Source organism: Camelus bactrianus, chromosome X, assembly GCF_048773025.1.
Source record: "Camelus bactrianus isolate YW-2024 breed Bactrian camel chromosome X, ASM4877302v1, whole genome shotgun sequence".
NCBI classification, from domain to species: domain Eukaryota; kingdom Metazoa; phylum Chordata; class Mammalia; order Artiodactyla; family Camelidae; genus Camelus; species Camelus bactrianus.
The window spans coordinates 117895045-117913332 of record NC_133575.1 but is presented as its reverse complement, the minus strand read 5'-3'; the positions used below and the strand labels follow the sequence as shown (position 1 = coordinate 117913332).

The 18288-nt window shown below is 36.9% G+C and overlaps 1 protein-coding gene across 4 annotated transcripts in view; it reads left to right on the top strand.

Annotated features, from left to right (window-relative positions):
• Positions 1 to 18288, top strand: part of F8 (coagulation factor VIII) — a 99741-nt gene that overhangs the window by 51112 nt on the left and 30341 nt on the right. For all 4 annotated transcript variants that reach the window (XM_074359553.1, XM_010967088.3, XM_074359554.1 and 1 more), the window contains 7 exons: positions 1725 to 4527; positions 13312 to 13465; positions 15000 to 15212; positions 15500 to 15728; positions 15940 to 16122; positions 17294 to 17410; positions 17946 to 18017. In XM_074359553.1, coding sequence (XP_074215654.1) covers positions 1725 to 4527; positions 13312 to 13465; positions 15000 to 15212; positions 15500 to 15728; positions 15940 to 16122; positions 17294 to 17410; positions 17946 to 18017 — 3771 coding nt within the window. The remainder of the gene's footprint in view (positions 1 to 1724; positions 4528 to 13311; positions 13466 to 14999; positions 15213 to 15499; positions 15729 to 15939; positions 16123 to 17293; positions 17411 to 17945; positions 18018 to 18288) is intronic.

Below are 18288 nucleotides of genomic sequence, written 5' to 3'. Positions count from 1 at the left end.
GAATCACCACATTGTACACCTGTAACTTGTATACTATTGTACAGCAACTATACCTCAATAAAAACTGGTTCCAGGATTGAATAACAGCCTAAAGATTAATTGGTTCACTGAAAGCCCTGGTTATATCACTGAGGCCAGAGACTGATCTGTATATTTGTAGCACTGGCCAAGTCATCTTATGTCTGTGTCACAAGTTGGAGTAGGAGACTGGCAGCTGAAGTGTCTCCAAGGGAATTATAATTTAATTTTCTTTGCATCTGTGATAATGTCTCCTTTCTTATTTCAACTGTATATATGTGGAATTTCTAATTTTTATTTGGTTTTTATTTTATTGAGTTTCATCAAAGAATCAAGTCTTCTTTAAGCTCTTGGATTGAGATTTATTAATTAATTAGTATAATTTTAAAATTTATTTTTATTCACACATAATACAAAAAGATGTTCTCATTACAAAAATTCAACTAGTACAGATATAACTAAGGTTCCTCTTGATCACTATTCCCAATCCCAGGCCCTCCTCAGAGTATGGCAGATGCCACTCCAAATCTGTTCATGGGATTTTCATTTTTCCTTTTCTCACCCAGTTACTGTCTTCCTCAGGAAAAGGAAGTATTTGTTTTATTTAAGCTATAACAGTGGAATTTTAGAGTCAAAAACTGGATTTAAATTACTCATTCCAGCTCAGTCCTGGACTACGCTGAGCCAACGTGGGTTTATACCATCAAAAATATGCTTCAAATATCATGAAATTGGGTTCTTATACTCCTTGTCTTCCTATTTTGTAATGTACTCCTTTATTTTGGTAGAAAACATCCTCTAGTCACTTCCTGAGAATGGCTGCACTAGAGGTAGATTTTTTGAATCCTTGTATATTAGAAAATTTCTTTATTCTCATTTCCCATTTCATTGATTATTTGGCTGCACATAAAATACAGGGTATTCAGTTAAAATTTTGCTTGCAAATACTGTGTGAGTTTATGAGGCTGTTGAGGTAGCTGATGGGTAGGTATATTTTTTTCACTTAGCTTATGCATCTACTTTACCACCATGAGATTCCTTCACTCAGGTAATCCTGTTCATAGTAGAAATATTTCACTTGCATTATGGTGGGATTTTATATTATTTGTATCCTTACTTATCCTACAAATTGGCCACAATGGAGGTTAGGCATTGTGTTATGTGATTTGAATGCATTATTAGATACTGTTAGCCTCATTTACAAATTAGAAAATTAGAGCTCAGAAAGCTCAACTGACTTGCTTAAAGTCACACAGCTGGTAACTCGTAGAACTATGATTTGAACACAGGCAAGCTTATGGTAGAACCTGCACCACTGTGTTATACAGCAATAACAACTAGCCTATATAAAGTTTCCAGATTAAGTCATCGTCATCATCAAAGTGTTCTGTGTGACTATTAAGACTCTTCATTATTGTGTATGTTAATTACATTTCTCTGTTTTATGCCAATATATTCGTTTTGAATCACAGCCTTTTCTTGTGGTCACAAACATATATCACAACAGCAGCAATGCAAAAACCACTTTTACTGCCATTGTTTGAGTGTTGTTACATGTGTCAGGGATTTAACCTAACAACCTGCAATATGATGGTACTGACTAGAAATTTTTTCATTTATCTGGGAATAGAAGAGAACGTCTAACACAGATCTTGCTTACAACCTAGGTATTGAGTAACCAGAGTCTTATTCTTCCTCATCTCCAGGTCTGTGGGTTCTGGGGTGCCACAACTCAGACTTTCGGAACAGAGGCATGACAGCCTTATTGAAGGTTGACAGTTGTGACAGGAACACTGGTGATTATTATGACAACACATATGAAGATATTCCAACCTTCTTATTGAATGAAAACAATGTCATTGAACCCAGAAGCTTCTCCCAGAATTCAAGGCACCCTAGCACTAGGCAAAAGCAATTGAAAGCCACCACAACTCCAGAAAATGACATAGAGGAGATTGACCCTCAATCTGGAGAGAGAACACAGGTCTCTAGTGATTTATTGATGCTCTTGGGACAGAATCCTACTCCACATGGATTATCCTTATCTGATCTCCAAGAAGCCAGAAATGGGACTGATAATCATTTACCTGGAGCAATAGAAAGAAATAAGGGCCCATCTGAAGTGGCACATCTCATCCTAAAGCTCCATCACAGTGGGGAAAGAGTATTTACTTCTGAGCCAGAACTATCATTAAATGAGAATTTAGGGACAACCGTAACAGCAGAGTTGAAGAAACTTGATTTTAACATTTCTAGTTCATCAAAAAATTTAATGACTTCACCAACAATTCCATCAGGCAAGTTCTTGACAGATACTGAAAAGACAGCTTCCTTAAAACCCCCAAATACACCAGTTCGTTTTAGTAGTCAATTAGGCACCATTGTATTTGGTAAAAATTCATCTCACTTTGTTGGGTCTGGGGTAACTTTGGCCTTCAGTGAAGAAGATAATGATTCCAAGTTGTCAAAAGCAGCTTTAATGAATAGTCAAGAAAGTTCACTGGGAGAAAACGTATTATCAATGGAGAGTGATAGGTTAGTTAAAGAGGAAAGAGTTCGTGGACCTGCTTCATTGACCAAAGATGATGCTTTATTTAAAGTTAATATCTCTTTGGTAAAGACAAACAAGGCATCAATTAACTCAACAACTAACAGAAAGATTCACATTGATGACCCGACATTATTAATTGACAATAGCACATCAGTCCGGGAAGGTGTTATATTAGAAAGTAATACTGAGTTTCAAGAAGTGAATTCTTTAATTCATGATGAAACATCTATGGACAAAAATACTACAGCTTTGGGACTAAATTATGTGTCAAATAAAACTATTCCATCAAAAAATATGGAAATGGTCCACCCTGTGCCACTAGATGCAGAACATCCAAACGGCAAAAGCATACTTCTTACTAATGTGGCTAATGTCCAAGAAAATGATACACACAATCAAGAAAAAATATCTCAGGAAGAGATAGAAAGGAAAGAAAAATTAATCCAAGATAATGTACTTTTGCCTCAGGTGTCTCCAGTGAGTGAAACTAAGAACTTTCTGAAGAACCTTTTTGTACTAAGCAAAAGTTTAGAGGAGGGGAGATACACTTCAGTACTTCAAGACACCAAGTTATTAAATGATTCAGCAAAAAGATCAGGGATTCACATGGCCCATTTCTCAATAATAAGGGAGGAAGCAACCTTGGAAGACTTGGAAAATCAAACAAAGAAAATGGTAGAGAAGTATCCAAGCACCACAAGTATCTCTCCAAATCCAAGTCAGTGGAATGTTATCGCTCAACGTGGTAAGCGGGATTTGAAACAATTCAGACTCCCACTGGAAGAAATAAAGATTGAAAGAGGGGTAATTCTGAATGACCGCTCAACTCAGTGGCCCAAAAACATGAAATATTTGACCCAGGTAGAAGACAACAAGAAGGAGACAAGGGCCATTACTCAGCCCTTCTTATCAGATTGTCATGGCATCATTCAAACAAATGGCTCCGCATTCCCCATTGCAAAGGTATCAGCATTTCCATCAATTAGACCTACAGATCTGATCAAGATCCCATCCCAATACAACTTGTCTCATCTAGCATCAGCCTGTAGTTATACCTTTGGGAAAAGGAGTTCTGGGGTCCACAAAAGCAGTCACTTCTTACAAGAAGCCAAAAGAAATAACCATTCTTTAGCCTTCCTAATGTTGGAAATGATCAGAGGTCAAGGAAAAATCAGTACCCTATGGAAAAACATCACAAACCCACTCCTGTACAAGAAATTTGACAGCACTATTGTTTTGAAACCAGCCTTGTCTAGAGCATCTGGCAAAGCTGAATTTCTTCCTAAAATTAAAGTTCATGAGGAAGACTTTTTCCCTACGAAAACTAGCAATGATTCTCCTGCCCACCCGGAACTTAGGGAAGAGATCTTCCTTAAGAAAACACAGGGACTTGTTAAATTGGATAAAGTAAATAAACCCAGAAAAATGCCCTTTCTGAAATGGGCAACAGAAAGCTCTGAAAAGACTCCCTCCAAGCTGCTGGGCTCCCTTGCTTGGGATAAACAATATACTACTCTGGTACCAAAAGAAGAGTGGAAGTCCCTAGAGAAATCAGAAAAAAGCACAGCTTTAAAGATAAAAGACACAATTTTTCCCCTGGACCCTTTTGAAAACAAACATTCAACAGCAGCAATAAATGAAGGACAAGATAATCCCCAAAGAGAAGCCACCTGGGTAAAGCAAGGAGGGACTGGAAGGTTGTGCTCTCAAAAGCCACTAGTCTTGAAACGCCATCAAAGGGAAATAACCTTTACTACTTTTCAGCCAGAGGAAGACAAGATTGACTATGATGATACTGTCTTGATTGAAACAAAGAGAGAAGATTTTGACATTTATGATGAGGATGAAAATCAAGGCCCCCGCAGCTTTCAAAAGAGAACACGACACTATTTTATTGCTGCAGTGGAGCGGCTCTGGGATTATGGGATGAGTGCATCCCCCGATGCACTGAGAAACAGGTATGGCTACACTGGTTGTTCCTTTGTCCTACTATTGTCACCTTTGTCTTTACCACGTACTAAAACAATAAGAAAGACATGAGTCTGCAGCAGTGAGACTCCAGAGGTCATTGAAGAATAGAGGAAACTGAAAAAAAAAGTGGGGCTTACAAAAGGGTAGAGGAGTCAGAGTCAAGAAGCAACAATGGGGAGCAGGAATAAAGTCAGCCTCACCTATCAGCCTTATGAGCTGCAGGATAAGTCCCATGAGCAAGCCCTGAGAGAGGCATCAGGAAGAAGTGAAGTGTGTGGTAAAGAGGCTGAGGATACAGGGGAAGTTGTTTTCCATAGTACTGGGGATCCAGAGGGCAAAGTGGGAGAATTTGATTCTTAGGGGAGCAGATGGAGGTTGGACAGGGAAGAGAAAGTACAGAGAAATTTGGAAGATAAACATAAAGAGAGTCAATCAGTCAACAAATATTTATTGAGCACCAACCATATAGCAGACAATTTCATAGGCACTGGAGAGCAGTAAAGTAGGTGCTTATATTCTATCAGGATGGGCAAGAGATGATAAACTAGTAGAAAACTAAATAAGGGAATGTTGACTAAATAAAGGGATGGTGCTGCTCAGAAGGCAGAATCGAATAATATGGTTATTTGCCTGTGCTGGTCAGAGAAATTCTCTTTGTGGAGTTGAGACCTAAATGATAAGAGGTCAGCTAACAGAGCTCTGAGAGTAGATGTTGCCAGATAAAGGGAACAAGAAATGCAAAAGCCCTGAGAATGAAGCAAGTTTAGCATCTTTGAGGAATAAAAAAGGACCAACATGAATAGAGTACAGTAAAGAAGTGTAGGGTAGGGGGGAGGGACATGAGGTGGCAGAGATGAATGGTCAGATAATATAGTTCCTACAGGAAGGGTAGATGCCCTCTTCATTACTCGTTGTCAATTTCTGACCTTGCTTTCTGCCTGTTTTCTGCCACAAGTGAGCTCTCATTGCTGTACAGCAGCAGTAGAATATTTCCCCTGTCTTTCCCACTCTCCCAGACCTGTAGCTTACATTTTCTGCTTTTTCATTAAAGCTCCAACAACCCTTCTTACTCCTAGCTGATGCTGTGCAATGAAGCTCAGCAGCCTTCCAGCACCGCATTTATTGACATCTGTACCTATATAGTGTCGTCATGCTTACGACAGTAAATGGACTCTCTGTGCTCCTAAGGCCAACCACTCAGGTTTTCCACTTGATCCCATCTTTTCTCCCCTCATAAAAAACATTGCTTCAACAATTCCCTTTTCCCCTCTTACATCATCTGTTTCTCCCTCTCCACTGAGTTAGTCTCATCAGCATCAATCATGCTATTGTTTATCCCCTTATATTTTCAGAAAACATTTAAAGATCATTTTTCCTCCTTGCTGCTTTTGCTTCTTTTCCTCTCATTTTTTCTTTAAGCCACTCCAAAGAGGCTTTTATCTCCATTTTTCCATGAAAACTACATTTTCAAGGTCACTTGCTGATGTTTACATTACTAATTCTCACTCCTCATCTTAGTTTAACTCTCAGTTGTATTTGATACCTGATTACCCCGCCCTTGATACATGGTCTCACTTGGTCTCTCTGATGCCACATTTTTCTACTAAATTCACTGCCAATCTTCCTTTGTCAACTTTGCTGGTTCTTCATCTCCCTAACCTTTAAAAATTAGAGTGTCCTAGGTATAGTTCTCTCTTAACCCTCCTCTTTTCTGTTTACACTCAACCTTGTGATGACCTAATTTACTCTTATAGTTTTACATACTATCTATATGCATACAATTTCCAGTTGTATACCTCCATCCTAGTACTCTCCCTTGAACTTGAGATTTGCATATCAATTCCTTATCTTAACAGGTACACAATTAGACTCTTAATTTCTGCCCCTCCCCTTCTCAGAGCCTGCTGTTTGCCCAGCCTTTTCCATTGGAAGTCAATGACATTTCCTTCCTTTCAGTTACTCAGACCCCAGACCTTGAAGTTATTCCTAACTCCTCTTTTCCTCTTTCTCTCTCATGACCACATCTAATCCATTGAAGAATCTTGTTGTCTATCACTTCAAAAATAACCAGATTTTGATAATGGACTAAGTATTGGATAAGATGAAAATGTAGCGAAATGGAAAGTTGGAGATGGTTGGCAAGGGAAAAAACAGGTTACAAAACAACAAGAGAATACATAATAAAATGTTACTCTAGATGCTGTGAATGTAATGTTTTTAATTTTAAAATGTTGTTTCTCTGTATTTTCAAATTTTCTATAATACATATGTACTGCCTCTATAATAACAAAAAGCTATTTAAAATAATAAAATCAATAAACACACACTCAATCCAACTACTTCTCTCCACCTCAGTGGCTACCATCCTGGTCTAACTCCTCATCAGTTCTCACCCAAATTATCATAATAGCCTCCTAACTAGCCTTCTGACTTCCAGCCTTGCCTTCATGCAGTGTTTTCCCAACACCACAGTTAAAATAATTTGTCAAATTATAATTTTGATTACAGTTCTCTGTCTCAAATACCCCAGTGGATTCCCATCTCACCCTGAGTAAATTCCAAAGCTCTCATCACGCCCTTCAAGTCTGTGATATTTGACCCTCTGAAACTTCGCGGCCCTTATTTCCTAACATTGTTTTCTGCTCACACTTCTCCAGCCACACTGGCCGCATTGATCTTCCTCAAATGGAACAAGTATGCCCCTATCTCTAGGCCTTTGCATTTTCTGTTCTGTGCTTAGAATTCTCTCCCCTAATATCCTAATATTAATTCTATTACTTCCTTCAGGTTGTTGCTCAAATTTCATTTTATCTGTGAGCCTTTGCCTGAATATATATCTCCTGCCACTCTTTCTCAATGCACTTACTACCACCTGAAATATTATACATTTATTTGTTTATTATATATCTTCCCCAACTAGACGGTAAGCTCACTGAGAGCACAAAATTTGAAGATTTTGTTCAATGGCACATCCCCCAAACCTTGAACAGTGCCTAGTACATAACAGATGCTCAAATAAATATCTGTTGATTGAATTAGTGAATGATGAATGTATAGAGGCAAGGGCAGGTCTCTCATGTATGTCCAAACTCCAGGGAATACCAATTAAATGGAATTGTGTGACACAGCTTCCACGGGCAAAAATGGAGGCAGGGAGACCAGTTAAGAGGTTATTGCAGTCATGCAGATAAGAGAAGGCAGTTTTTCAGAACACGGTGATGGTTGTGAAAATTAAAGAAATGGAAGGGTGTTGAGTATAATTTGAAGATGAGCAGAGATTGTTAGACTGAATATGGGGGGAATGGTGAGAGAGGACTCAGGGAACATTTTTAATTTTTGTCCTAAGCAACCAGGTGGATGATGGTGACATTTAATGAGATGTGGAAGGCTTGATATAGAACAAATTTATTGGAGAAAATACTCAACAGTCAATTCTGTATATACTTGAGATGCCCATTAGACATCCAAATTGAGATGTCAAGCAGGCACTTGGATAGGCATCTGGAATCCCAGAAAGAGGTCTGTGCTAAAGATATAAATTTGGAGGTTATAAGCATATTAATAGCATTCACATAACACTTGATGGGATGATAAGGAAGTAAAAGTAGATGTAAACCATGCCCACTTTAAGCTAGGTCCCCAAAGGGCTACGTCCTCAAGACAGGTAAACTAGTTAACTTGCACTTTATTAACTTACATCCCAGTTTTCTGTCATTTGTGTTGTCCATGAAATCTCTATTCTTGATCATAATTTGAGGAAGTCTTGGATTGGCAGTGCCTGCAGACATCTGACAGAAGAAAACATAAAACCTCTATAGTGGAAGAAACTCACATTCTAGGCCTCAGGTTATTTTCACAGATCTTCCAGATACAATTTTCAGGTCCAGGAATTATCAGATACAGTTATTAAAACACCTATGCATCATGAAGAAAGAATTGGTGAAGTAGTAGATAAATTAAAAGAAATACACAACATTGTAAACTGACTATATCTCAATAAAAAAGTAAAAATTAAAAAAAGAAATAACACAGAATGCAGCATGCAGAGATTTTCTTAATGTAATATAGAAAACAGATAATAAAAGACCATAGCCAACTGTATTTTCCAAAGATGGATGTGCCAATATATCCTGTCTTATATGCTCTTGTACGATGTGACTTTGCCACTCTCCTATTCAAAAGATAGAATCTAATTGCCCTCCTTTTGATCTGGGCTGGCATTATGACTCATTTGAAACCAATAGAATATAACAGAAATTTGTGACCTGTAGATGTGGTGTAAGTGATGCTATGTGATTCCTGAGGCTAGGTCAGAAAGTATCATGCAACTTACATCTAGTTCCCTTGGGATTCTTTCTCTGGAAAAATCCAGCCACCATGTAAGAAATCTGACTACCCTGGTGCTGCCATACTGGAAACGTGACATATAGGCCCTCTGATCAAGAGTCCCAACCGAGTCCAGCTTTCCAGCATTCTCCACCAAGGCACTAGACATGTGAATGAAGCCATTTTGGACCCTCCATACCAGCCCAGATGCCCACTGGGTGCCACTGAGTGACATTAGACACCATGAAGAGCAAAACTATTACTTAGCCAAGCCCTGCTGGGATTCCTGACTTAACAGAATTCTCAAGTTTAATAAAATGGTTTCTGTTTTAAGCCACTAAGTTTTGAGGTAGTTTGTGATACAGCAACATATAACCAAAACAGAGACATAGAGGATAGAGTGTGAAGGACAAACCTATTTTTATTTGAAATCTCAGAAGGGAAGAGTGACTAGAAGAGGAGAAGCAATATTTGAAGAGGTAATGTCTATTCTACTCCTGGGTATATAGCCAAAGAAAATGAAAACACTAATTCAAAGAGATACATGCACCCCAATGTTCATAGCAGCACTATTTACAACAGCCAAGATATGAAAGCAACTTAACTGTCCATCAACAGGCTATTGGATTAAAAAGATGTGATATATATATATACACATACACACACACATACACACACACACACAATGGAATATTATTCAATCATAAAAAGAATGAAATTCTTCCATTTCCAGTAATATGGATGGACCTAGATGGTATTATGCTTAGTGACAGAGAACGAAAAATAGTGTATGTTATGACTTATATGTAGAATTCTGAAAAGTAAAACAAATGAATGAATATGCAAAACAGAAACAGATTCACAGGTATAGAGAACAGTCTGGTGTTTACCAGTGGGAAGAGGAAGGGGAGAGAGGCAGGATGTGGGTAGGCTACAGGGATGATGGAACAGCACAGGGAAATATAGCTATTATTTTGTGGTGACTTTAAATGGAGTATAATCTATAAAAATGTTGAGTTGCTATGTTGTACACTTGAAACTAATATGATGTTGTAAATAACTATACTTCAATTTTTTAAAAATCAGATAGACTTAACCCCAAATATATTTTAAAAAGTAAATGTAGATGAATTAAACATACCAATTAAAACATCAAAATGTCAGACTTGATTAAAAATTAATGCCAACTACATATTGTTTACAAGAGACACACTTAAAAATCTAAGGACTCAGGTAGAAAAAGACTTTAAAGCAAGAGGTTTGTAGAGATAAGGAGGAAATGTTACAATAATGAAAGAGTCAATTCAATAGGCAGCCATACATTCCTAAATTAGTATAAAACTAACAATATAGTTTTAAAATACATAAAGCAAAACTTGACAGAATTAAATGGAGAAATAGATAAGTTTACAATCATATTTAGAGATAACTTATTTAAAGAACAGCCTCAAGCATCAATAAGGATATACAGTTGACCCTTGAACAACACAGGTTTGAACTGTGAAGTTCCACTTACATGCAGATATTTTTCAGTAATAAATACTACAGTATCACACAGTCTGTGGTTGCTTGAATCTGTGGATGCCAAGGAACCGAGGGTACAGAGAGCCAACTCTAAATTATACTCAGATTAATCCCCTCATTGTTCAAGGGTCAACTGTAGAAGATTTGCACATGACTAACAAAGCACACCAACACTGCAGAGTCAACATTTTTTCAAGTTCACATGAAACATTTAATAAAGTAGACCATATGCTGTGCTACAAAACAAGAAATTTTAATGGATTAAAAATATATAAAAATATAAAATATGTTCTCTAATGAATTAAACATTAATCAATTAGAAAGTTAACTGAAAATTAAGCAACACATTTCTAAATAATTTGTCAAAGAAGAAATTACAATGGGAATTAGAAATATTTAAACTGAATAAAAATGTAAATATGATGTATCAAAACGTAATATGTAGCTAAAGCAGTGCATAGGGAGAAATCTTAAAGAAGAAGGAATGACAGTCACTGCCAGATATCAAAACTTACTGTAAAGCTACAGTAATTAATAAAGAGTAGTACTGATACAAAGACAGACAAATACATCAAAGTGTAACCCTGGATTATAAGGTTAGTTTAACATCTTTTTAAACCACTGTAATTTGTCACATGAACAAGATAAAGTAGAGAAAACGTATAACTCTCTCATTACATGAAAAGAGGTGTTTGCTTAAAATTCAGCATCCATGCATGATTTTTAAACTTTTAGCAAATTAAAATAGAAAGAAATTCTTATCCTGAGAAAGAGTATCTGCAAAAATGTACAGCAAGCATTGTATTTAATGCTGATCCATTGAAAGCTTTCTTTTAGAGATTGGGAACAAATCATCACCCCTCACTGTCACTTCTATTCAATACTGTGCTGAACGCTCAAGCAATAAAAAAATATATATATAAGGTATAAAGGTTGAAAAGAAAGGACTAGAACTGTCCTTTAGTACAAATGATATGGTTGTATACATAGAAAAAAATTTTTAAATCTACAAATAAATGATTAGAATTAACCAGGAAGATTCACAGTTTTGTAGAATTCAAAATCAACATACAGAATCAATTATATATCTATGTAATAGCAGGAAACAGGTAGAAAATGAAATTAAAAGAACATGTCAGTTACAATGGAATAAAATAGTAACAGGTACCTAGAAATAAGTTTAACAAAGATTTTTCAAGACCTCTATGGGAAAAATATGGAAATTTATTAGGAAACTTTAAAGAAGACCTAAGTAAATGCCAAGATATACCATGTGCATAGACTGAAAAATACAATATTATGAAAATGTAAACTATCCTCTAACTGAATACAACCCAAATGAATATCTCAGCAAGTATTTTCTCTTATATAACTCAACAAGCCTGATTTTAAAGTTACTAAGAAAATGTAAAGGGCCAAGAATAACCAAGACCCTCTTGAAGAAGAACACAATGGGAGGAATTGCTATATAACATACTGAGACTTATTTTAATGCTATAGTAACTAAAACAATGTGATGATTGGAATAAGGATAAATAAGTCTAAACATAACATAAAACCATAAATCTCTTAGGAAAAATAAGAGAATATCTTAATAACTTCAGGGTAGGAAAAGAAAGAATTGATATCAAAATACAAAAAGTACCAACCATAAAGAATTTTTTGATAAATTTCATTACATTAAAATTATAAGTTTATGCTCATCAAATGATAACAAAAAAGAATGAAAAATTAGGCACAGAATGGGAGCTGTTTGCAGCACAAAAGGCCAACAAAGACTTATATCAAGAATATATACTCCTTTGACTCAATAAGAAAAAAGATTATCCAGTAGCAAATTTGGCACAAAAAAGAAAAAAACAAATTTGGATAGGCATTCCATAAAAGAGGAAATCCAACTGGCTATTACCCATAAAAAAGATGCTCAACGTCATTACTAATCAGGAAAATGCAAAATAAAACCACAGAGACACAGCTGTCCAACCACTAGAATGGCCAAAAATGTAAAAACACAGTCAATATCAAGTGTTTGTGAAGATCTAAAGCAAATGGAACTCTCATATATTGCTGATGAAAATGGAAAATGATGCAGCCACTTTGGAAAAACAGTGTGGTAGTATCTACCAAAGCTGAACATACGCATATGCAGTTCCACTCCAAAAAGTGCATATATGTGTTCACCAAAAGACCTGTGGAAGAAAGTTCATAGCAGGCTATGTATAAGCACTAAAAACTAGAAATAACTTGAATGCCCATGATTGTGGTATATTGGCACAATGGAATACTATACAGCAACAGGAATGAACAAACTGTAGCTACACACAACAACACAGATGAATCACAACCACAATGCTGAGTAAAGGAAATCAGAGGCAAAATAATGTATGTAATATGGTTCCATTTAAAAAACAGGCAAAAACTAAAGTATATTCTTTAGGGGTGTGTACAATTATGAACAAAAGCAAATAAATAGAAATATCAGAATAGGGGTTACCTTTAGTGGGAAGCAAAAGGATATGACTGGAAAGGTAGATAACAGTGAGTCTTCTAAGCTGCTGGCAAAGTTCTTGATCTGGGTGGTGGTTGCATTTTTGTGCCAAAAGCATTTATATTTTATGCACTTTATTGTATAATTTTAGTTTGCAATTTTAATAGAATTTTAAAAAGTAAAGAAAAGCCATCCAAGGACTGAACCTTGACGCTGTCATATTTAGAATATGTTTATAAACCATACATCCATTAAACACTCAGCAAATATTTTTCAGTACCTACTATGTGCCACGCACTTGTTCCAGGTGCTGGAACTTCCAATTCATTATCAATTCTACTAAAAGTGTCTCTGATACAGTGAAGGCAACAATATGAGTTGTTTCTACTCACTTGGTCATGAAGATGTTGCTTTTCCTCTGCCTTTTCTCCAGGACTCAGAATGGAGATGTCCCTCATTTCAAGAAGGTGGTTTTCCAGGAATTTACTGATGGCTCCTTTACTCAGCCCTTATACCGTGGAGAACTAAATGAACACTTGGGACTCTTGGGACCATATATAAGAGCAGAAGTTGAAGACAATATCAGGGTGAGTTGAGGACAATGGAATTACAAGAAAATTAATCCTATATATGTTTTTTTGTTTCTGATTCTAAAAACAATGTATTCTTACTTTTGAAAAAGTTGAAAGTATAGAAAATAAGGAAGTTGAAAAGTAATTTCATAATTATCATTTTGGTGTCTGTTCTTTTCTTTTTCCTATGTATTCTCTTTATGTATTCAAAATTATAAACTGCATCATTCTACTTCTTTTTAAATAAATATAATGTTATAAACATTTCTTGTGTCATTAAAACACTTCCTACATATCTTTTTTAAGTGATGGAATATGAGTCTATGATATGAATTTATGGTTTACTTAACCATTTACTTTGAACAACCTTTTAGATGGTTTTTTTCCCACTATTTAAGGAATTTTGCAATCACAACCCTTCTCCTAGGATAAAACTCCAAAAGTGCAATGTACATGAACATTTTAAGGCTTTCTCTAATGAATTATCTGTTAATGTCCTTTGCACAGTTAACTTTTCTTGTTAATTTATATTACCATATTATAGAGCATTGATATATTAATGATCATTGATCATTTTAATGAATAACATTTTTCCAAGTTTGTTTTAAATTTTATGTATACTGGTTTTTTAAATAAACAGACTTGAAAGTTTAGGTAGTAACCCATAAATCTTTCCTTTGTGACACTTTCATAGCTTTAATGTTTATAAAATCATTTCCTATACAGAGATTTTTTTTCTTAAAATCACCTATAATTTCTTCAACTTTCCTTTACAGTTTAATTTCTTAACATTTAACTTTTTAATCCATCAATAATTCCTGTAGACCAGAAATTGTTTTGGTGCATTGTGTGAACCAAAGATCTAGAAGAATCTAAGATGGTGGGATTGTGAGTGAATTTTTTTCTGACTTGGATTTTATTTTACTTTCCATATGTTCTATGAAAATACATATTTTTTAATCTGAAAAAAGAAGTCTTCTTTAAAGATCATATGCATTCATCCTGGAATTTGTCATGAAGAACCTTAATTGAAGAGTATCAACTCCTGGGGTTATGGTCCTTTAATATGCCTGGTAGTGACATGTTCCCTTTTACTTTGGAATTGCTTTTAAGTATTTAGAAATTTTCTCCTTTGCAAGTTCGAGTTCAGACCTTAAGGATTTTGGAATTCAAAAAAATTTTAACACCTTTATTATGATATGGTTCCTATACAGTAAACTACACATATTTCAGATGTACAGTTTGATGAATTCTCATAGATGAATACACTTATGAAACCACCACCAAAATCAATATAGCTAACATTTCTGTCACTCCCCAAGAGGTGCAATTTTTGTGGAATTCAACAATTCCTCAGTTTCCTTTGTAGATCTTTAGGTTTGAGTTCTAACAACATCCATTCTCTGTACCACTTCCTCCAGGCATTAAAAACTTGGATAAAACTCCCTAAACAAACATTGCTATTAGGAATGTAAACCTTAAGCTAAGAACTTTACAAGGTCATAAAACATAATACTTGCTTTTTTTGTTCTTCCGTCTTGGTCTGCAGGTAACTTTCAAAAACCAGGCATCTCGTCCGTACTCCTTCTATTCTAGCCTCATTTCTTATGGGGAAGATCAGAGGCAAGGAGCAGAACTGAGAAGAAAGTTTGTCAAGCCTAATGAAACCAAAATTTACTTTTGGAAAGTAGAACATCATATGGCACCTACTAAAGATGAGTTTGATTGCAAAGCCTGGGCTTATTTTTCTGACGTTGATCTGGTAAGCGGGTCTACATGGTGCTAGACATTTTCTGGTTTAAAAGAAATGGTCTTTGTATTATCTGCTAAGAATCTGGTGTTTATCTTAAGCATAATGAGAAGCTTGAAGAGGGGAGATGCCATCATATTTATGTTTTAGAAATATCACTCTGGAATCTTCTAAAGAGGAAGAATTGTACTGTGGGAAGATGGGCAGTGGGTTGGAGTGTCATAAAAGTTGATGAGAAATCCAATCTGGTTCAAAGGTGAGAGAACTTATGCTCATAGGATTGGTGTCTTTCCTCTCAGGAAAAGGATATGCACTCAGGCTTGATTGGGCCCCTTCTGATCTGCCGCACCAACACACTGAATGCTGCTCATGGGAGACAAGTGACGGTGCAGGAATTTGCTCTCTTTTTCACTATTTTTGATGAGACCAAAAGCTGGTACTTCACTGAAAACATGGAAAGGAACTGCAAGGCTCCCTGCAATATCCAGATGGAGGACCCCACTTTTAAAGAAAATTATCGCTTCCATGGTAACATACTCCACACCCAGATATTGCTCACTGTGAAAGGCAGTATGCTCTATGACAAATGAGCCTTAAGCCTGAGGCTTGGACATTGTATGAATTGAGAATATATGTACGGGAGTGGAACCCTATAGGTATCAATATTTTTGAATGGAGTGGAGGGAAGGAAACCCCCACAGTAGATTTTAACAGCTTTGTCTGTCTTCTCTTTCTCCAGCGATCAATGGCTATGTGATGGATACACTACCTGGCTTGGTAATGGCTCAGGATCAAAAGATTCGATGGTATCTGCTCAGCATGGGCAGCAATGAAAATATCCACTCTGTTCATTTCAGTGGACATGTGTTCACTGTGCGGAAAAAGGAGGAGTATAGGATGGCGGTCCACAATCTCTATCCGGGTATGAGCTGGTTTGTGCTCTTTCTTCACCTACAATGCCTGTTGAGTACTTTCTTTAAAGGTCTAGGCAATGGGGACACGACCAGCAAACAAAGCAGACAAACTCCCTGCTCTTGGGTAACCTTACCCTACAGACAGATAATAAATAGTTTAGCCAATGAACATGATAATTTCAGATCCAGATAATGTGGTATAAAGGAAATAGAACAGAATAAATGGATAATTAATGTCACAACACTTTCCTAAGAAAAAGGGATTTTTTTTCCACTTCAAATCCCACATAGTACCAGTAGTTACCCAAAGAGGGATTTGTTTATGTCAATATGTCAATTAATATGTCAATTAAGCACTACTCACGATGCTGAGCAAAACACAATTTCATTTTAGTTCTCCACTGTCCCTTTGAAACAGGTTTAATAGTGGAAGTAAACTTCCCTTGTTTCTGTGTAAAAATTCTGATAAGCTCAGCGACTTTTCTGCTCACTCTTAAGTAATAAACAGTCCTGCAGTCAATTTACATTACAGATATAGTTCAAGTCAGAAATTACAATGTCCACTGTTTCTCTACCTTATGCTTACTGTGCCTCCCCCTCAACCCCTTGCTGGCAGATACTTAAAGTTGGCTCTTTGTCTTGTGGGTTACTTCCAGGGGCTCTTCAGACTCTCCCTTTTGGGAACTTCTCGGATGAAATCCCCTTGACCTGGGTGGGTGGTCACGTATGACTCATTGCTCAGCCCCTCAGCATTCACTCACCTCTAGCTTCTTGCTCCTGGCTTACTTCCACCTGCGAGGCAGCCCTAGAGGACTAGATCCATGAGGACCTCACCCTGACTTCCTTCCCTCTCCCAGGGAGCCCACATCTCGTCCATGAGAAATGCACCTTTGGCCCTGAACATCCTTGACATTGCAGGCCAGTCCTAATGCAGTGGCTGTCTCCTGTCTCCACCACCTAAGCGTTCTGTACCCCAGCTCTCCCATTTCCCAGGGCCAGAACTCAATCTCCAGTGTCTGCAACTGTAGGAATCACACAGCAAGCGCTTTGGGTTTGAGGGTCCAGGAGTGGTGGAAGTGACTTAGGCTGATCTCCTTTGATACTATGTATAAGCCAGTGTGTCTTATGCACATTTTTTGGTAAAAAGAAATAACTTTTGTTCCTTTTGTTTTTGAGAAGGTGTTTTTGAGACGGTGGAAATGCTACCATCCAAAGTTGGAATTTGGCGAATAGAATGTCTTATTGGCGAGCACCTACAAGCTGGGATGAGCACCCTTTTCCTGGTGTACAGCAAGCGTGAGTAGCACTCTGGGCAGAGGCTCCATGCCTACCCGCCTACTTCTATACAGCATTTCTCCTTCCTAGAATGGTTGCCTTCACAAAAAATAAATACGAAGCTCAGAGTTATCATCAAATCTGAAATGAATGATGCTGGTAGAAATCATCCTCAGAGGAGGGCAATTATGCCTGAAGCTTTGAACACTTCCAACCTGAAACTCCAAGATCTCCAAGAGCAAATTTTTGAAATGTAATTTTGGTTCAATTACCAAAGATAACTTATTAAATATAAATATAAAGAGTTTGAGATTTAACTCTAAACAAGTAAGAGAGATATGGACCCTACTTTCCTCAGCTGCAAAATGTGAATAGTTCTAGCACCTACCTGTGGGGGTGAATTAAATGAGATAGTATAATAAAATATTTAGTACACCTCTTGGAACATGGTAAACACCAAAAAATATGAGCATTTGTCAGTATTCTCACTGACTCGCATCTGTGAGGCTGAATTTTCTGCACTTCTAACTATTGTGTTCCCCTCGTTTGATTTCAGAGTGTCAGACTCCACTGGGAATGGCTTCTGGACACATTAGAGATTTTCAGATTACAGCTTCAGGGCAATATGGTAAATACTATCATTTTCTCCCAAAGAGCTGGGCTGATTATATCTTTTTATTTCTGTTGGAGAGATTCAGACGGCCAACCCATCTGCATGCTTCTATTAATTCCATTCCATAGGTGCCTCTCAATTCCATTTTCTCTTCTCTGCTTCCCACTGTGACCACCTTAATTCAGACCATCATCACTTCTTCTCACCCAAGTAATGCCACTGTCTCCTTAAATGTCCCACCTGCCTGCAGTATTGCTTCCCTCAAGTCCATTCTCTTCACTCTGAG